The following is a 22415-nucleotide window of genomic DNA, read 5'->3' on the forward strand; positions in this document are numbered from 1 at the left end:
CAGCCTAAGCCACTGCTGACAACTTCCTCCCTTCTGAATGCTTCTGGCTTCACGTGGGTCTACTCTTTTCCTGATGCACCTGCCATTTCTCTGGTCACTCCTCACTCTTCTTTGAGTAAGCATTTTTGGCTCTGCCCAGCCCTTAAATATTAGTGCTCATCAAGAATCTGTCCTAGGCCTTTTTCTGTTCTCACGCTATATACCCTTACTAGTTCATTTAATCCACTTCCAATGTAAAGCACCATCTTTATGCTGTTGACTCTCAAATCTCTACCTCCAGATAACGTCTCTTTCTTGGGCTCCAGAACCTACATTTGTAACTCTCTACTGAATATATCCACTTAGATATTTTCTTGAGTTCTTCTTTCCCAAACCTATTCCTCCTCTGTTCTTTGCAGCACCACCATAAACCCAGGATACAAGCCAAAACCCTGGGCATCAATTCTCATTCCTCCTCTCTTCATCATTCCCTAAATTCAGTCAATCACCAAGCCCAGTCATTCTGCTTTCTAAATAGTTTTCAAATTGGTCCATCCTTGTTGGACACCATCATCACCAGTTTAGTTCACGATACCACCTATTGCTCAATGAAATACTGAAATAGCTTCCTAAGTGGGGCTCTTACCACTCCCCCTAATACAGCTGCAAAAGAAATTAGAAAAAAGGCTTTTATATCAGTTTCTTAAAATTATGCTCAGTATTCTATTAGATACATGGCTGATTATACTTTTCCTACTTTTGAAAGCTTAGATTCTAAGGACACATGATGAAATATATACAAATAAAAGCAGAATTAAAATTTCCAAAGGTGTTCAGCAAATCTGGTTTCATTAAGGCAAATATGAGTGGATAAAAATGAATGAAGGTCTTCCCTGGTGGCGCAGTGGTTGAGAGTCTGCCTGCCAATGCAGGGGACATGGGTTCGAGCCCTGGTCTGGGAAGGTCCCACATGCCACGGAGCAAATGGGCCCGTGAGCCACAACTACTGAGCCTGTGCGTCTGGAGCCTGTGTTCTGCAACAAGAGAGGCCGCGATAGTGAGAGGCCCGCGCACCGCGATGAAGAGTTGCCCCCGCTTGCCGCAACTAGAGAAAGCCCTCGCACAGAAACGAAGACCCAACACAGCCAAAAAAAAATAAATAAATAAAAAAAAAATAAAAAATAATCAGGTACTTATTTAAAAAAAAAATGAATGAAAAATGAAGGCCATTAAAGAAGACTCTTGAGAGGTATGCTCAACGAGAGAGAAGCCATTCTAAGGAATCACATTTCGTATACTCAAAACTAAATGTTTAATTTGAAGCCCTGATAATGTTAACTAAGAGTGAGATCCTATCAATCTTTTCCTTTACCTTTATTAAAACCTAATTATTTAAGATTTATATTTTATATTTTTATACCTAAAAGCTCTTAGCATAAGTGAAGATATTTAAGGGTAAAAAAGATTACATTCCACTTGAAAGACAAAGAAAAAGTTATTCTGAAGCACCAAAAGTGAAAGAAAAGAAAAAAAGATTACAACACCTGGATAAGATATTCAGCTCTGACTTTTCTGGCAACTAAGACGAAAAGGAAGCACATTAAATTACATAGTTTTCATTTTCTGAAAAAAAAGAAAGAAGGATATAACTTCATCTACAGAGGCAAAAATTTTCCTGGAACTCACACAAGCAGTAATTCATCATGAGATTTTTGTCTAAATGGGACTAAGGAGAAAGATCATAAGCTTTTGTTTCAGAAAAAAAAAAAAGTTTCGATAGTAAGTATGGTTGAGTTACTTAACTCTTATCAGCATCAGTTTCATCTGTAAAAGTAGGGACAATGATATTTATCTCAGGGTACTGTAGCAAAGACTAAATTATGTAATATAAATGGAAGTACTTAGTAGATTGCCTTAAATAGTTTCACGAAACAAAGAGAAATGACACCAGATTTTATTCCGATCTTCTATAAAGGCAGAGGTCATGACATTCAATTGTGCCTTAATGGAAGGAATTTTGTTAGGAGAGATATTTTGCCCCTTTCCCCCTCTCTCTGCTTTCCGAAGCTTTCTCTGAATACAGGGACAGAACCTGGAGAATTCAGAATAGACAGATGTGGACAGGTATGAGATCTCAATTCAATTTATGATCACATCTTTCAGTTACTATTTTTTGTGCAGATCCTTTAACCTAATACGTTTACTCATCTCAGCTGAGCTTTGTAGTCTGAAAAGGCAAACTAAAACAGGCTATTTTTCTCCATACTCACCCTCTCTTTACTTTTTTTTATTATTAGGTTAATACATTTTCTCTAAAGAAGAGAATAAAAATCACCTAATACACTTTCCAAATACACACAACCATTTTTGAATGTATAAATGCTAGAAGTTTATAGAATAAGAGGCCACTATGGATTTTATCATTCCTGGAAATCCTTAAGACCACAATTGAACTCCTGACGTGAGAGGTGTTTTAAGCTAACAATTTTGCGCTAACGCGAATAGAAAATAAATCTTCTGTGGCCATGCCTCAACTATCCTAGCATTGTCAACCTAGAACTATCCCGCTCATTTTCTTTTTTCATGTAACACTTATTGGATAACTATGCAAATGAGGTGGGGATCTCATTTCATATTACCATAAACAGTCTTACCAGAACTAAGTAACACCACTTAAAAAGTTAGAGCAAGAGCTGCCCAGTGCAAAAAAGAAAATGAAACACTTTAAATGTTCATTTGGTCTCTTTATGAATCACCAATTTAAACTGTGAAAATTTAGCTGATTGAAGCAATGATTCATACTAGATCATTTTCACAGGGTCCTGACTAGGGTGAGGCAAGGTCTCAGGTGCCAGCGCTGCACTGTGCATGCCTCTGAGAGGGGGCACCTCCTCTATTTTGTGCCTTCAGTGCTTGGCTGCCCTCACCTTAGTCTCAGCCCTGATTTTAACTTTCAAAAATTTTTATTTATCCAAGTTATTCAACTGTTATCTATTGGCTGTTCTGGGCACTTCACCCAATTCCCCTGACACCATTTCTAGATGATATGCATCTTTGAGCTGCTTCCAGGAATATTCCCTAGTTCATCTCTCTCAATAATTTCCTTCCAATAATTTCTTCCCAAACACCTGATATATCTTTCCCAGACTAGGAAACAATGTCTTCAGGATACTCATAAACCAATGATCTGTTTTGAGCATTTTTTCTCTGTTAGGACAGCAAAACGGTAAAAACATGGCTAAGACAAGGCAGTGATAGTACAGTGGAAAAAATTCACGGATTAAAAAACTAGGCTTAACGGTACCAACTGCTGGCGAGGATGCAAAGCAACTGGAACTCTCATTCACTGCTGGTGGGAATGCAAAAGATACAGTCACTTTGGAAAATAGTCTGGCAGTTTCTTACAACATGAAACACACACTTTCCATATGACCCAGCAGTCCTGCTCCTCGTATATACCAAGAGAAATGGAAACTTATATTTACACAAAAATACATACACAATTGTGTACAGCAGCTTTATTTATGGGCGCTCCCAAATGAAAACAACTCAAATGTCCATCAGCTGGTGAATGGATTAACAAACTGTGGTATATCCATACAATGGAATACTACTCAGCAATAAAAATTAGGACAAATAACTAATATTTACAACAACATAGATGAATCTGTTTTATGGTAAGTGAAAAAACCGAGACTGACTAATAATTTTATTTATTTGACATTCTGTGAAAGGATAATACCTTTTGTTGAAAAAGGGCAAAACTATAGGGATAGAAAACAGATCAACTGGAGTTGGGGAAAAGGGTCACTACAAAGGGGTCAAGAGGGAATTTTCTGGGGTGATGGAACGATTTTACATATTGATTGTGGTGATGGTTACACAACTGTATGCATTAGTCAAAAATCATAGAAACGTACGCTGGAAAGGGTAAATTTTATTGTATATCATATCTCAGTAAATCTGACTTAAAAAAATGAGAAAAAAAACGGGTTATCTCTTAGTTACCACCTGGCTCTGGGGAAGCCACCAAAAACTGCTTTTCTTTTTTTATAAAATAGGGATTCTATTACCTTTAAAATACTTTTTGTGAGGAACAAATTAAAAGAAAACTTATGAATTTTAAAGTTCAATACAAATATTGTACACCAGGCACTGGCCATACAATGATGAATAAGACAGAGGTACACTAAAGAAATGTACTGTCTAGGGACTTCCCCTGGTGGTCCAGGGGCAAAGACTCAGCACTCCCAATGCAGGGAGCCTGGGTCTGATCCCTGGTCATGGAACTAGATCCCACACGCTGCAACTAAGAGCCCACATGCCACAACTAAAATATCCCGCATGCCACAACTAAAGATCCTGCATGCCACAACTAAGACCTGACGCAGCCAAATAAATAAAATATTAAAAAAAAAAAAGAAATTTACTGTCTAGAGGGAGAAAGGGATAAGACAGATAATTATTAAATAACATGGAAATTCAATGACAGAGATATTAACAAGGCAATAGGGGCCATCAAGAAGGAGCATTCTGGGAATAAGAATTAACTCATAATGAACACAGACTACTGGGATCCAATAATCTTAACCCAATATGATTTTGAAAAAGCCTACGGTGGTAAAAATTATGACAAAATGGAAAAAGTACCTCACGATGATTTAGAAGTTGTTCCAAATCTAATGCCATTTGATTCTTCATGTGCTGCAAAGCTGACTTTTCTTTATTTAAATTGCTGGAAAAAAAAAACCCCACAAAGTTTTTAAAAGTTGTCATACTAATATAAATTTAATTAACAAATAATAAATAGCAAACGACTAAATCTGATGGTTTGAATTAAAGAAAAATTAAATTTATAGTTCATAAAGATATCAGATCAGTGACTACAATGTTTGATTCAATCATTGGCCTAGCTATTTTATAAGAATACTTTTTCTTTTTCTTTTTTTTTAAATGTTTCTTTTTTTAAATTTTATTTATTTATTTATTTATTTATGGCTGTGTTGGGTCTTCGTTTCTGTGCGAGGACTTTCTCTAGTTGTGGCAAGCGGGGGCCACTCTTCATCGCGGTGCGCGGGCCTCTCATCATCACGGCCTCTCTTGTTGTGGAGCACAGGCTCCAGACGCGCAGGCTCAGTAATTGTGGCTCACGGGCCTAGTTGCTCCGCGGCATGTGGGATCTTCCCAGACCAGGGCTCGAACCCGTGTCCCCTACATTGGCAGGCAGATTCTTAACCACTGCGCCACCAGGGAAGCCCCAAGAATACTTTTTCTTTTAACAACTATTTGACAATGCAACTGAGGTGTTTTCTGAGAATACTTTCCTGCCTAGTAGGGGCATAAAATTGGTGTTTTAAAGATGACTGGTTGCTCCTGAAATGTAAAAAGATGAAGTGGGACTTATATAAAAGGTAAAAAGAAAGTACGTATGGGCACCATATTAAAATTTGAGACACTGAAAGTCAAATTATAACATTTATCCTTAAAACTGAAAGTAGTATTTTATAATTTATCACATACTAAATTACCAGGTATATAACTGAGTGAGATAAATGAATCAGATATTTGATCTACAGTAAACTCGGGGAAACAATTTTTGTCTCCAAATTCTTAGTTCAATCTTCAACTTCTAAGTCTGCATTGTGAATTTCTCTTTGAAATGACCTATCTTCTGATAGGAAAGGGTGAGAAGCCTAATTGTAAGGACATGTTAATATTTTAAAACATAAATATTTGAGGCCTGCCTTATACTGTCCGGAGTTTGATTATTCAACATATAAAAATATTTAGAACCATTAAATAAAATATTCTTTGAAAGCCACTCGGATGAGTCTACTCAGCCAGCACTACAAGGATTAAGAAAAGCAACAACGAACTGAAGCAACATAATTCCTTGAATGTCAAAACAAAATCTGTAAAGGTAAAATTAATGAGAATTGTTTTGCTGAACAGGTAAGATGTTTTAAGTTATACTTTGAGAAAATAGAACGCCACCAATTTTCAAAATATCAGGGAGAAGTTTTTTTAAACTCAGTGAATAGTAGTAGGTATTCTGAAAGCACTGGTAATTCCAAGGACTTAAGAGTAAAAAAATGTACATTTTCCTCCTTCCTACTAATTGAGAACTTCCCCAAGGAAGCATCAGAGTTTGTCCTCTGAGAAGAAAGACTAGATGCAGCTCTGACTTCAGTTTCCAACTGTGCCACTGACTCAACTGTGTGGTATAAAGCACGACTCATACCACCCCACTGAACCTGTTTTCACATCTGTAAAAGTGGAAAATAATACTCATGTATGTCAAAAGGACATGTGAATTATCTAATGAATGATTATATAAAACACTGAACACATAAAACTCTACAAAATGCTATATCGTTTTACTAATTTAGATGAGGAACAGTCATCAGAGGAAAACAGTAATTAAATGTCAATAAAGGTAAGCAGCTCAGCACAAAAACAAACTGACTTTTGGAGTTAGGCGTCAGAGATCCTACTGAGCCGAGGAGTTGAAAAGAACTAGACGATAAAAAGGAAACTGAGTGCTGTGCTCTGCTTGAGTCCCCCAAAGCATGGTAAAGATCAGGTGTTTCTGTAACTTTAAAATTCTATCTTTAGCTAGGATCACACTGAAGACAAAATATTTTTCTTTCTCTTTTTCTTTCTTTTATTTTTCTATTATTTTTTGGCTGTGTTGGGTCTTCGTTGCTGCATGCGGGCTTTCTCTAGTTGCGGCGGGCAGGGGCTACTCTTCGTTGCAGCACACGGGCTTCTCACTGTGGTGGCTTCTCTTGTTGCAGAGCACAGGCTCTAGAGCGTGCAGGCTTCAGTAGTTGCGGTGCATGGGCTCAGTAGTTGCGGTGCATGGGCTCAGTAGTTGCGGCACGTGGGCTCAGTAGTTGCGGCGTGCGGGCTTAGTTGCTCTGTGGCATCTGGGATCTTCCCGGACCAGGGCTCGAACCTGTGTCCCCTGCACTGGTGGGTGGATTCTTTTTTTAACTTTATTTATTTATTTATTTTTGCTGTGTTGGGTCTTCGTTTCTGCACGAGGGCCTTCTCTAGTTGTGGCAAGAGGGGGCCAGTCTTCATCACGGTGCGCGGGCCTCTCACTATCGCGGCCCCTCCCGTTGCGGGGCACAGGCTCCAGACGCGCAGGCTCAGTAGTTGTGGCTCACGGGCCCAGTTGCTCCGCGGCATGTGGGATCTTCCCAGACCAGGGCTCGAACCCGTGTCCCCTGCATTGGCAGGCAGATTCTCAACCACTGCGCCACCAGGGAAGCCCCTGGTGGGTGGATTCTTAACCACTGAGCCACCAGGGAAGTCCCCAAAATATTTTTCAAAGTGAAAATAAATGTTCAGTAAATACAAATAGGAATATTCAAGGAACAGATGTGTTCATATACATGCATATATACATGTTCGTATACATGTACCCACATACACACAGAATGTAAACATGCACTCACATGCAGTACATACATGGGTGCGCACGCACAAACCCATACACAGACACACACACATAGGCTCTCAAATACCAATAGGCCCATTAAGTAAAGTGTAGTGTAATAGGAATGGAATGTTGATGTAATTGAAGGATTTTGACTGAATAATTCATTAGAAATGCTTTATATGTAGTGTTTAATTTTTTCAGAATAAAGTAAGTATTCCATATTTAAATAACAAAGCTAACCATATAACATGGAATAAAAGGTAAGTGGATAAAGTGGTTGACAAAGCAACTCAGTTCTATTTGCAAGACGTTGGCTCCACAGACAATACTTGGATATATATTTTCAAAGTCTTAGCCTTCTCTTTCTTAAATTACAAGGGAGACTACCTTCAACACGTGGGTCTCTAAAACTGAATACGATGATTATTATACTCTGTGTTCTTCCACACAAAGTAATTACTCAATAGAAGTTTAGTCTCCATAAGACATTTCATAACAGTGGAAACTTACCTTTAAAAATACAAAGCTTCTATGCGTGACTCATAAAGCAACTACAAAACAAATCTCCTTATAAGCACGTCTACCGTGAATGGTATATTACACCCATAATTGTTCAATTCACTGTTAATTATTACTCAGAAATTCATGTTTATGGCTCTGTTTCACCTGCTATATGAAAACATATTCCTGATATATTGTTCTTTAACTTCCTGGATCAATATACTCTGGCCTAGCCTTATAAGCGCCTAAGTAGTCTTTTCTTCCTAAATGACTAGTTAATGATAAATGAAGAACTGAAAACAGAGAATGAAAACTTATGCTAATTATTCTCTTTCCATGCTTCCTTTGGTCCTGAACTATAGATCAAACAATATAACCCAGATTGTCTCTTGTGGATTGGCGGAGGAGAGTGAAAAGTACTACTTTTAGAACAGAGTATTACTTCCATGACAGTTAGTAGTGATATCTCAAATGTTAGCTTTTAACATGTTTATCACGATTTCATTTTAGTGCATGTTTACGCTAATCTTTCTAGGCATTGAATAAATTGTATCGATGGCTAAATTGGCAAGTTGTGGGTGTGATATAGTGATATTGTTTTATTTTGTAAGAAAATGATAAAATTTATATTCAGTTCTTTAAAGAGCTTTTATTGTATAAGCTAGAGAAACATTTACAAATTAATCAGTTAATGTAAGTATTCTTTACAATTAAAATCCACACCCAGCAAAAAGAAACAGGAATTATCAAGGAACATAATCACTTAGCCATCTTTTTGGATGGTTCATCGAATGTTTAAATTTCGAATTAATGAAGGACAAGAGGAAGGGAGGTAACATTTACTGAGCTTCTCCTGTGTGCCGGAAGCTTTTTATATATGTTACTTCATTTAATTTTCACAACTACCCCTTGATGTTCACATTAATATCTATATTTTACAGCCACATTTACCATGAGAAGAGAAATCAGGCTGACATGTAGTCAAAGCCCAGGATAATTCTACTCTATTTGAAATGCCGTTGGCTCAGAGTCAGGGTGACGGTAGATAGAAATGTGACCTAACCTGTTGTATCTGACTTGTTGATTGTATTGTATGGCATCACATCCTTTCATTCACGTCATCAGGGTACAGCTACAGCATCTCACAAGCCATAATTAAAATACTGAAAGCACCTTAACTTTCCACATTAGAAGATAGTTGCTTCAGTGAAGAGCAAGACTTCATATCCTGTGAAATATTAGTTCAGAATCTACTAAAATAGTATACAATAAATATATGAGACACAGACAGCTTTAAAGGCCTCAGAGGTTTAGCACATAAAATATTTTTTTTTGTTTAATTCCATAATTGGCATAGTTGTTGTGATTACTGTTGCTGTAATTAAGGGTGTCCTAATTTTTGTCAAAATTCAGCATATTTTGAGAAATGTTATTTCTCACTTCAAAGATCATTTTCAACATAAAAATGTGTTAAATATAAGACAATACTAATAATAGCAAACATTTAAAAAGCATTTTTAATAACGTGTAGGAATAGTGCTATATATATTACAAAGGTTATATCATTTAATCCTCTGAATAACCATGTGAATTAGGTGCTGTTGGTGCCACTCTCATTTCACAGATGAGAAAACTGGCTATAGGGTCCAGTACCATAGCTATTAGCTAGCCACAAGTGGCAATGAAAATTAATATTAATTTAATTCAAATAAAATTAAAATTTTAGTTCCTCAGTAACACTAACCATATTTCACATGCCCAATAGCCACATGTAGCTAGCAGCTACCATACTGGACAATGCAGACAGGGAATTTTTTTTTTTATTATGACATATTTCAAGAGAGAAACTGTAACAAGCCCCCGTGTATCTGTCACCCAGCCTCAACAATTATCAACTCATTAAAAGCCTTCCTTTTAACCAGTATTCTACACTATTTTTTTTTTTTTGCTTCTCTTACTTAATTACATTAGTTAAAGAAAAATTATCCCTTATTCAGATTAGAACATAGGGAGGCAGTATAACATAATGGTTAAGAGTATGGAATTAGAAAGCAGACAGATCTGGATTCAAATTTTGGCCCTATCACAAAACTAATATGTTTTTAGATGACAACTTGCTAAATTTCTCTAGGGCTGAATTTGTTCATCATTACAATTTTCTCCTGTAGCTGGCTATTATTTTTCTCTATATTAAATATTTTCAGCTTTCCTAGTTCTTAGTAAAATAAATATTCAAATAAACTTACTTGAAGGTAACTGTGAAAGAGGTAATTTTTTCCACAGGCCTTTTATATATCTCTGCTCCAAGATTACAAAGGTAAGACAAAACACTATACAAAATTTCAAAGATATCAAATATATAATATGGAAAGAAAAGGTTCACTTTGGGGTTCTTTCCTCATTTCCCTAAGATAACCAAGTCTCCAGTGAATGATGAGACATAATTTCTATTGCTCCCAACAGCTATTTATAGAACTGTTTAATTAATTCACTGAATTGATTTATTAATGCTGGTTATGAATATTCTAAATATTAATTTTAACTTTAAAATTAATCTAAAAATAAATTGCTATTTATGTTGACATTTAAAACATAAATGTGATTTAAAATTACTTTATTATATTGTCAAAAAATTATGATCAGGAATAAAGTTTGGGACCAATTATTTTGGTGGGGTAGAAACGAGAGGAAAAGATAACTATTCTGATTTATCAAAAAGAACACTCACAGTTTGGAGTTAATTACCAGCAGTTTTATATTTTTGGTTATATATCTTAGGAAACCTGAATTTAATAGCTATCTTCTCCAATAACTATATTTTTCAATAAACTACCTTTTCTAATTCCTTAATTTAAGAATTTTCTCTCCCATCTAATTCTTTGCTTCTACCTTTATGAATTGGTTGATAATTTATCTAATTACTTATTCTAAATAATCTTAAAATCTAATAACTAGCCAACTAAGTAAGCATCCATGAATTAAAACCTCTTTCTGTCTATAGCATCATTCTTCTACTGTTACTTAAAAAGACTAAAATGATCATATAGATGAACAGGTAAAGAATTTGAATGATTATTCAGTGGAGCAAGTCTTTTGGATGAGGTGTCATGTAAGAAAACAATTTCAATCTAAGGAAGTGAAAGGAATTTATTTACATCAAGGTAATTCATGGTTTACTTCACGTAAAGGGTCAGGGGAAGAAAAGCCTAAAAATTCCTTGGTAAAGTCAACATGAATCTAAGTAAATGTATACATTTTATCTGTTTGTGAACACCTTAATGTGATGTGACTTAGTTTTTCTAAGAGAAATTGAACTCATTACATTTAAGACCCCTTTCGTTATTTCAATTTTTTCTTCACAATTTCCAACCTGAATTCATCTATAGCAGTATTGTGCTTACAATGCCTTTATTACTTAAATAAAAGATTTGTAGATGGTTTACCTGACGTCTTTCTCAAGTTGGGTAATACACTCCTTCAGTGAATCAATCTTAGAATCTCTCTGACGCACTGATTCAATGAGATACCTGTAAGGTTGCTGAGTCTGGTTTAACAGAGAATTGGCCCTGTCAAGCTAAAGAAAAACAGATTTCATTAAAATCTAGACAATTTTATAAGAAACTAAAATTGTTCAAAATGATCTAGCACAGATACAGTACACCAACTCTCCCTTATATGAATTACTCTGAAAAGCTCTTCCTGTATAAATTCGAAGGTTTTAAAAATTATTAATCAACATAACTATTCTTTAACTAAAAATGAAACTTTTATTTGAACTTTATTTTTACTCAAAATAATATAATCACATGTTAATTTAGTAATTTCTCATGTCTTCATATTCCCTTCCATCTTTACTTATGTACCTAAACCACTATGTATAATTTATGTACCTAAATCACTATGTATAATTAAAATTTTAAACAATTATGTTTAAGATATAAACAACATAAAATTTACCATTTTATCCATTTTACAGTGCACAATTCAGGGGCACTAAGTACATTCTTGATGTGTAACCATCACTAGTATCTATTTCCAGAACATTTTCATCAACCCAAACAGAAACTCTATACCCATTAAGCAAAAACACTCCCCTTATCCCCCAGTTCCTGGAAACCCCTATTCTCTCTGTCTATATGTATTTGCTTATTCTAGATACCTCATGTAAGTGGAATCATATGATATTTGTCATTTTTTGTCTGCTTAATTCACTTATTGTAATGTTTTCAAGGTTCATCCATGTTGTACCATGTATCAGAACTTCATTCCTTTTTATGGCTAAATAATATTCCAACGTATGTTTATAGTATATTTTGTTTATTCATTCATCTGTTGGTGGATACTTGTGTTGTTTCCACTTTTTGGCTATTGTGACTAATGTCGTGGTGTATAAATATCTGTTTTGAGTCCCTGTTTTCAATTCCTTTGGGTATCTACCTAGGAGTGGAGTGGAATTGCTAGGTCATATGATAATTCTATATTTAACTTTTTGAGGAACTGCCAGCTGCTTTTCATAGTGGCTGCATCATTTTACATTCTTACCAGCAATGCACTTGGTTCCAGTTTCTCCACATCCTCGCCAACAAAGTTATTTTATGTGCCTATTGGCCATTTGTATATCCTCTTTGGAGAAATGTCTATTCAGGTCTTTTGCCCATATTTTAGTTAGGCTGTCTCTTTTTTTCTTTTTTTTGCTGTTGAATTGTAGGAGTTCTTTATATATAATGGATATTAAGCCCTTATTAGCTATATGATTTGCAAATATTTTCTCCTATTCTGTGGGTTGTCTTTTCACTATCTTGATACTGCCCTTTGGATCACAAAAGTTTTTAATTTTGATGAAATCCAACTTACCTACTTTTCTTTTTTTGTCCATACTTTTGGTGCCATTTTAAAGAAACCACTGCCAAATCCAAGGTCATAAAGATTTTCTCCTATGTTTTCTTCTATGAATTTTATACCTTTCTTTTTGAAATTTAGGACTTTGATCCATTTTGAGTTAATTTTTGTATATAGTGTAAGACATGGGTCTAATTTCAATCTTTTACACGTAGATATCCAATTTTACCAGCACCATTTGTTGAAAAGACTGTCTTTTCTCCATTGAGTGATCTCGGCAACCTTACTGAAAAAACCATTAACCATATATGTGAGATTTACTTCTGGGCTCTCTATTCTATTCCATCAGTCTTATATGTCTATCCTTATGCCAGCACAACACTGTTGTGATTACTGTAACTTCACAGTAAATTTTAAAATCTGAAAGTATGAGTTTTTCAACTTTTGTTTTTCAAGATTGTTCTGGCTATTTGGGGTCATCTGAAATTCCACATGAATTTTAGAATGGGTTTTTCTATTGCTGCAAAAACATGCCTTTGGGATTCTGATACAGACTGCACTGAATCTCTAAGTTGTTTTGGGTGGTACTATTATCTATCTTAACAATATTAAGTCTTCTACATACAGATGGCTAACAGGTACATGAAAAGATGTTCAACATTGCTAATCATCTGAGAAATGTAAATCAAAATCACAGTAAGATACCACCTCACACCTGTCAGAACAGCTATCATCAAAAAGACCACAAATAACAAATGTTGGAGAGGATGTGGAGAAAAGGGAACCCTCGTGCACTGTTGGTGGGAATGTAAATTGACACAGCCACTATGGAGAACAGTCTGGAGGTTCCTTAAAAAACTAAAAATAGAACTACCATATGATCCAGCAATCCTATTCCTGGGCATATATCCAGAAAAGATGAAAACTCTAATTTGAAAAGATACACATCCCCCAATACTCACAGTAGCATTACTTACAATAGGCAAGACATGGAAGCAACCTAAGTGTCCATCAACAGATGAATGGATAAAGAAGATGTGGTATATATATATATATATATATATATATATATATATATATATATATATATATATATATAATGGAATACTACTCAGCCATAAAAAAGAACGAAATTTTGCCATTGGCAACACCATGGATGGACTTGGAAGGTATTATGCTTGGTGAAATAAGTCAGACAAGTCAGACAGAGAAAGACAAATACTATAATGTTATTTATCTGTGGAATCTAAAGAATTCAACAAACTAGTGAATATAACAAAAAAGAAAAAGACTCTCAGATATAGAAAAGAAACTAGTGGTTATCAGTGGAGAGAGGGGGAAGAGAGGGGTAGGGGAGATACAAACTAGTAGGTATAAAATAAATAAGTGGGAACTCCCTGGCGATCCAGTGGTTAGGAGTCCACGCTCTCACTGCTGAGGGCCTGGGTTCAATCCCTGGTTGGGGAACTAAGATCTCACAAGCTGAGCAGCCAAAAAAAAAAAAAAAAAGCTACAAGAATATATTGTACACCACAGGAAATATAGCCAATATTTTATAATAAATATAAATGGAGTATAATCTTTAAAAATTGTGAATCACTATGTTGTATACCTCAAACTTATACAATGTTGTAAACCAATGATACCTCAATTTAAAAAATTAAAGAAAAAAAACCCCAAAACCAACCAACCAACCAACCAACCAAAAAACAATCTTAAGTCTTCTAATCCATTAGCCTGGGATGTCTTTCCATTTATTAGGTCTTCTTTAATTTATTTCAGGAATGTTTTGTAGTTTTCAGTGTACAAGTCTTTCTCCCCTTTGATCAAATTTATTTCTATTTTATTTTATAAATGAAATTGTTTTACTTCCTTTCTGGATTGTTCAATGTTAGTATACTATGTACAACTTAGTATAGTTGTATACTATGTATATAGTTGTATATATACTATGTTGTATACTATGTACAACTTTATATTATTGTTTTTTACTTTACCTTATATCATAATCATTCTTCCAGGCTGTTAGAATACCTTCATTTATATTTTTGTATTTTTTTTTAATTAATTAATTAATTAATTAATTAATTTTTTTATTAATTAATTTATTTATTTTTGGCTGTGTTGGGTCTTCATTTCTGTGCGAGGGCTTTCTCTAGTTGCGGCAAGCGGGGGCCACTCTTCATTGCGGTGCGCGGCCTCTCTTGTTGCGGAGCACGGGCTCCAGACGCGCAGGCTCAGTAGTTGTGGCACACGGGCCTAGTTGCTCCGTGGCATGTGGGATCTTCCCAGACCAGGGCTCGAACCCGTGTCCCCTGCATTGGCAGGCGGATTCTCAACCTCTGCGCCACCAGGGAAGCCCTATATTTTTGTATTTTTAATGGTTACAAAACTGTCTAGTAAGCCAATGTGCTACAATTTAATTACATTGTTTATACTAGTAAACATTTAGGATGCTATCAATTTTTGACTAGTATAAATAATGCTAAAACAAACTGGTTTTGTATTGTAAATGTTTTATCTTTTTCTCATATTTATTTATTTGGTTGCGCTGGGCAGGCTCCTTAGTTGCGGCAGGAGGGCTCCTTAGTTGCAGCACTGGGCTCCTTAGCTGCAGCTCGCTGGCTCCTTAGCTGTGGCATGTGAACTCTTAGTTGCGTCATGCATGTGGGATCTAGTTCCCTGACCAGGGATTGAACCCAGGCCCCCTGCATTGGGAGCTCAGAGTTCTATCCACTGCGCCCCCAGGGAAGCCCCTAGACGTTTTTTCTTAATATTTTGTTCGTTAAATTTTTTCAGAACAGAAGATGCACTAAGGTTAAAGGGGTATAACTATGTAATACTCTTGACACATAAGAGTAAAGTTCTTTCTAAAGGATTTTATCATTTTATATACTCAACCAACCTTAGTTTTTGTTTTTTTTAAAAAATTAATTAATCAATTTATTTTTGGCTGCATTGGGTCTTTGCTGCTGCGTGCGGGCTTTCTCTAGTTGCAGAGAGCAGGGGCTACTCTTCGTTGTGGTGCACGGGCTCAGTTGCTCCGCGGCATGTGGGATCTTCCCTGACCAGGGCTCAAACCTGTGTCCCCTGCATTGGCAGGCAGACTCCCAACCCCTGGGCCACCAGGGAAGTCCCAACCTTAGTTTTCTTTTTGTTTCTTTGTGTTTACTCTTTTTCTCCTAAGCAAGTATGAAATGTATGCTAGAATAGGACTGAACACAGCACTGTCAGTATCAGGAGGCCCCTACTTTGGTACATAATAAGTTCTCAAAAAAGGTATTCTAAAGTTGGATATGCAAAAACTGAACAATAAGAACAAAAGTGGTGGATATCTATTATTATAAGGACGAGGGGGCGGGGAAGGGAGTATTGTATTATGCAGAATAAAAAATTATAAAATTCCTGCTTTATGAACTTAAATGTTCTTTGACAAAAAAATTCTAGCTTTTTATATGAAAAAAATTTTTTTTCCTCTTTTCTTTACAATCCCTAACAAGTTTGAGGCTAAAGATTTGCTGTTTTTCTAGGACAAGAAATGATTTCTATTTCCTTCTCAAATAAACTACATTTACAAGTTCTATACATTTTTTTTCAAATTAAGATCTAAACATATTTATTTTAGCACTGCAATTTTTTTTAAAATTAATTAATTAATTAATTAATTTTTGGCTGTGTTGGGTCCTTGTTGCTGTGCGTGGGCTTTCTCTAGTTGCAGTGAGCGGGGGCTACGCTTCGTTGCGGTGTGTGGGCTTCTCATTGTCGTGGCTTCTCTTGTTGCGGAGCACGGGCTCTAGGCGTGCAGGCTTCAGTAGTTGTGGCACGTGGACTCAGTAGTTGTGGCTCATGGGCTCTAGAGCTCAGGCTCAGTAGCTGTGGTGCACGGGCTTAGTTGCTCTGCGGCATGTGGGATCTTCCCGGGCCAGGGCTCGAACCCGTGTCCCCTGCATTGGCAGGCGGATTCTTAACCACTGCACCACCAGGGAAGCCCGTAGCACTGCAAGTTTTTTGGTCTTCCTCTCACAGGGAAAACAAAATAATGAGTTACTAGCAGCCTTGAAGCTGAAGGTGGAGAGAAGAGCAGGATGGGTATAGTGGAAGGTAGAGAGAAAGGCAGAAAGAATCAAGGGCAGAAACATTCATTGTGAAAATGATCAAGCATGAGGTCCAGGTAGGTGAGGAGGAAAGTGAAGCCAAGAGGTGGCTGACCAAGTGTTAGAGGATATGTGCACACAGTCTGAGGACCACTTTATAAAAGTTATGGAAACTATTCATCTAAATTATACTAGACATTTTTGTTATGGCTATGTTAAGTATAGCCCAGGAAAAAATTCCTCAAAGAATAAGAAATGAATAGTGAAAGGAAAGAAGACTTTTTTTTTGGACACAATTCATTACAGTGAAAGGAGAGCCATAAAGAAAAAAATACCATAAATATTTTCTATAGTTTGGGTTTCAGTGTCCTTTTTCCTTGCTTTGGTAATCATTCTTTAAAATCTATTACAATGTCACTGGAATCTTATTACTCTACTAAGTTACTTTATGAACATTCAAATATGCAGCTGGACAAAAATAAAACTAAGTTCTACTTACCTGTACAACCAGTTTCACTAGTCAATTAAATCAAACAATTGACTTGACTTTGTTTTTACAGAACTGACCCTAACTGAATAAACTGAACTGACAAGTTGTTTTGTGTTTCGAAGTTCAGAATAGTCCGGGGTGCAGGTGGGGGGATTGGGCGGGGTAGGGAAGAACTAAAGGCAATTTCAAATTGTAGTCAGCTGTAGTCTAGAATGAGCCATGTTTAAACTTATCAAACCTAACTTGAGTTACATAAAAAATATAACAGCAGTCATTAGTCTTAATTATTTTAGTTCGTTTTTTTCTCATTACAGCAATTACATATATTAGGTTTTAGTATTATAACAAAATTAAGGGTCAAAAGCCTTACTTTCAGAATGTATTTCTACTATACAACCTACAAACTTCTCACTCTCTAGATAATAAAACTTCTATAGTGCTGTCAATTTTAAGAATGTTTCTTTATAAGCTTGTGAGCTTCTAAATCCCCCAAATTTAATTTCATTCCTCAGGGAAAAGTACACGTTTTTCAGTGAAAAGTGATGTTAATATCTATTTTTGAAATCAGTGTAACTTAACAGAATTTAATTCCTCCAATATGGTTAAAAAAATCTTTCTGTAACTATAATCATTAGTATTAAAAAAAGTTTCACAGTCGCTCACTTTGCCTATTGTTAATAATCTTTTCCTTATAGGAAAGCCTTAGTAATTAGTGACTCAGGAATCATATACGTAATGAATGACTCAAGACTAAACCCATGATACAACATTTTATAGAATCGTTATTTCTCCTTCGTTTCAATAAACTGTACATATGATTCAGAGAAAAGCAACACCTGATTATAATACATACGTTCTCTTAAATTTAAAAGACATATGAAGGTGACTACAATTTGTTGTGTTTTTCCTAAAAGTGGGATTTTTTTTCTTGTGGAGTTTATTTTCAAAGAAACTCCTAGAAATGGTACTCTTTCTTACCAGGGACAAAATGCATTCTGTTGAATGGAATTTAACATTGAGTTGCTTTCTGTGTATAAAATATATACAAGTGACACCTTCTAGTAGTGGTAATTAGTTGTGCTGAAAAACCCACATATCCTGTTGCCTGATCTTTCTGATTATGCCATGGAATGGAAAATGCCTATTTGAGCTCCAGTAGGGGGCAATACTTTGGTACTAATTTTCTGTGTTCTCAGTCCACAGCAGTAGTTCTCAAACCCAGCTAATCATCAGAACCACTGGGGGAAATGTCAAAAAAACGGACTTCTGGGCCCTGCCCCAGGTCCCAATGAATCAAAATTTCTCAGGGTTGGGCCTTAGATTCTGATGATCAGTCAAATTTGGAAGGCACAGCTCTTGTGATCTTGGACTTGTTATAGGCCACGCCAGTCAACTATTTTAGTAGGTGTAAAAGTACTGCACATAAACCATCTCGCATGCTGAATTTGCCATCCTCCCCATTAAAGCTGGCTTCTTCTCCTAGGTCCCTATATGGTTAATGACATCATCATCTTCAACAGGGGTAATATTTAATGGATACAATTCAACCAGTTAGGATGCCAGCCTTTGCACTGGGGCAGGATCCTGAAGAAACTCTGTGGTTCCAGGTGTTACTTTTTTGTTGCCAGAAGATGGGGAGGTCTAGAAGATCTTAGGAGAGGGACCAGGACAGACAGGATTGTGGTGGCAGAATGACACTTGTGGGCTGAGGGCAACATCTGTTTACAAGTGTTTGTGCAAACAGCCTATTATTTTAATAACCAAAAGCAAGTGCGTACTCATTGACTGTCAGCCCTGCGCTGGTCCTGAGTATGGTCCAGATAATAAGGAGAAATTCATGAGAGGAGGGTGTTAAAATATTTGAAAGTAATCAGCACGGAAGTGATGACTGAAGTCACAGGAGTACATAGGACTGCAGAGGATTATTTCTTTTCTGCATCACTTTTATTAGAGTCACAAGACTAGCTTGTTAAAAATGCAGATTCCTGGGCTTCATTCTAGACCTACTTAATCACAATCCCTGAGGGCAGGATTTAGAAACCTACATTTTCAACAAAAATCTTAGATGATTCTTACACTCACTAACATTTGAGAATCACCACTGAGGTGTAAGAACAGAGCAAAGGGCAGACAATGAGGGACACCTACATTCCAGGTCTAGAAGAAGATGACTACATCAGCTAAGAAGACTAAAGAGCCATATGAGGGAGAATGGTGTTGCAAAGCAAGAGAGGACAGAATTTCTAGAATATCTATAATAATGTCAAGCCACAGATAGATCAGGGGACTGAGTCGAGAATACTGACAATTAGGAAGTCATTGGTGATCACTGAGGAAGGGCATAGCTGAAGGAAGAGGGGAGAGAGAAGAAGGAATTAAGAACAGAGAGAACGGTTAAGTTCTGAAAGTGATGTATGTTAACACACACACGCACACGCGCTCATTTTTTGAAGAGGGACCACAGGGGAAAAAAAGTAAGTGAAGAGACTAAAAAAATCCCTGGGTGAAAAAGACTCAAGGAAAATAAATTTAGATGATCTAATTGTAATAATGAAAAGATGTATGATGGAATTGATGGTTTGGGGAAGGGGAAGTGACCTGCAATAAAGATAACGGGAAACAGGATAGATCCAGAAAAATAAAAATACCGGGCAACAGGAATGAGGGCCTTGCTGATGTTCAACAACATGAATTTGTTATGCTTCCAAGCAGGCAAAGTAACAAATTTCCACAAGAAATTTTCAGTACGTTAACACAGAATCAAAGAATTTTCTCTCCTCTCCTCCCTTTCATTAAATGTGGATAGAGTAACTACCTGATCGTAAGAGACTAGGCTAAAGGTGGGAATGTCAAGAAAAGCCTGATGGACGAATCTGGCAACAAAGCAATGGCGAGTGCTCGTGAATGTAGTGCTCAGATGGTTGATAAGGTCCCAGGCTGGGTTAGGAGGCAAAGTGGAGCCAGGAGGGGCTTGACAGATTGGGAATGTGAAGAGTTTATGGGTCTGGGACTCCGAATGAGTACAAATAAAGCACAGATTTAGTGGGAATGAAAGGACTTGGGGAGCTGGAAGGACCGGTGATTAGCGTCAGAGAATGGAATTTTCAAGTTCAAGTGCTTTAAATTTCTTTCCCCCTCGAAGTTGCCCCTGAGAGATTCATTCTAATGTGGTTCACTTGTACAACAATGCTGATGGGGAAGGAGGGATTTACAGTGTGATTTGTAATAGCTCTTGAAAGAAAAAAATTACAGTCATTTATGAATTATCAAGGCACACCAGTAAGGGAACAAGTTTAAACAATTATATTATTTGTTTGATGTGTAAACAGAATATAATTTATAAATAAGTCATTGTTTTTCTTCAGTGGTGGCTGGCATTTGGAGCACACACACACACTCATATGACCTGGTATGTGAACCTTTAAAAAGATGGCTTAAAGAATAAATTCTAGTATATTGTCCTGGATCCATGTAACTGAACTCTTTTCCAGAATGAACTATAACAAAGACATCTTGGTTTAAGCACTTGGCAAGGTTAGACACAGAGCTGTTACTACAATTAAAGTTAATGTTTTGTCCACGTAATGAATCAGCCCTTTGTATGGTAAATATATGTTCATCATTACTAAAATAAAAATGCTAATTTCTATATAATTCTACATCAGAACCTCAAAAAATAAGAGACAGAATGACAATAATTAATGATAATTTATACATGTTAAGGGCAATTTCTGGTATTGTGTTTTGATTATGTCACATATTACCTATGAATACTGTTTGTTCCAACAGCCTCTTCACTTTAAATCTTTATGAAACTATCACCCATCAACAATTTAATTATTCCTCATGTCCAGTCACATTACATAGTATGCATCCATAAAATATGTAACACCAACTTCACCAGGAGTGATGTATCACGTGAAATACACACAGACACACAGAAAATGAAGTCTCTCCCAAAGTCTTTAATGTTACAAAAAAGTAAGTTCTGTTGCCTATGTCAAGAAGTTAATTTCTCTCTAGACAATGTTACTTTCCTGAGGGTATTTTCCTGCTACCAACAAAAATAGCTTTAAGGACTGCCAAATCGCACAAGTGACAAAAGGTGGCCACAGCTACCTTCACAGAAAAGTGAGTCACTGACATCTTCCCCATTCCTTCCTTTCCTTTCCTCCTATCTTTTCTCTGTGGTTCTCAGATTTCATTCTCTTTCACGTCTCTGTTTTTTTCTTTTGTTAGAGCAGTCTGAGGTTCACAGCAAAATTGAGCAAAAGTACAGAGAGCCCCATATGTTCTCTGCCTTCCCACAACGCCACAGTGATCACCATTTGTTACAATTAATGAACCTACACTGACACACCATTATCACCAGAAGTCCACAGTTTACATTAGTGTTCACTCTTGGTGCTGTATATTCTATGGGTTTTGACAAATGTACACTCGTCCCTTGGTATCCACAGGGGATTGGCTCCAGGACCCCCCATGGATACTAATATCCAAGGATGCTCAAGTCCCTTATATAAAATATGATGATTGGGCTTCCTGGATGGCACAGTGGTTGGGAGTCTGCCTGCCAATGCAGGGGACATGGGTTCAAGCCCTGGTCTGGGAAGATCCCACATGCCACGGAGCAACTAAGCCCGCGAGCCACAACTACTGAGCCCGCGTGCCACAACTACTGAAGCCTGAGTGCCTGGAGCCCGTGCTCCGCAACGGGAGAGGCCACTGCAGTGAGAGGCCCATGCACCGCAACGAAGAATGGCCCCCACTCACCGCAACTAGAGAGAGCCTGCGCGTAGCAACGAAGACACAACACAGCCAAAAATAAATAAATAAAATAAATAAATTAAAATATATATATATGATGGCATAGTATTTGCATATAACCAACACATATCCTCCCATATACTTTAAATCATCTCTAGATTACTTATAATACTTAATACAATGTAAATACTATGTAAATAGTTGTAAATACAATATAAATACTATGTAAATAGTTGCAAAGACAATGTAAATACTATGTAAATAGTTGCTGGTGTGAGCAAGTTCAAGTTTTGCTTCT

The 22415-nt window shown here is 36.6% G+C and overlaps 1 protein-coding gene across 3 annotated transcripts in view; it reads right to left on the bottom strand.

Annotated features, from left to right (window-relative positions):
* PIBF1 (progesterone immunomodulatory binding factor 1) overlaps window positions 1–22415 on the bottom strand; it is a 201945-nt gene that overhangs the window by 24603 nt on the left and 154927 nt on the right. For all 3 annotated transcript variants that reach the window (XM_007186202.2, XM_007186203.2, XM_007186201.2), the window contains exons 15-16: window positions 11371–11501; window positions 4630–4714 (exon numbers count right to left, since the gene is read on the bottom strand). In XM_007186202.2, coding sequence (XP_007186264.2) covers window positions 4630–4714; window positions 11371–11501 — 216 coding nt within the window. The remainder of the gene's footprint in view (window positions 1–4629; window positions 4715–11370; window positions 11502–22415) is intronic.

Source organism: Balaenoptera acutorostrata, chromosome 18, assembly GCF_949987535.1.
Source record: "Balaenoptera acutorostrata chromosome 18, mBalAcu1.1, whole genome shotgun sequence".
Classification (NCBI taxonomy): Eukaryota; Metazoa; Chordata; class Mammalia; order Artiodactyla; family Balaenopteridae; genus Balaenoptera; species Balaenoptera acutorostrata.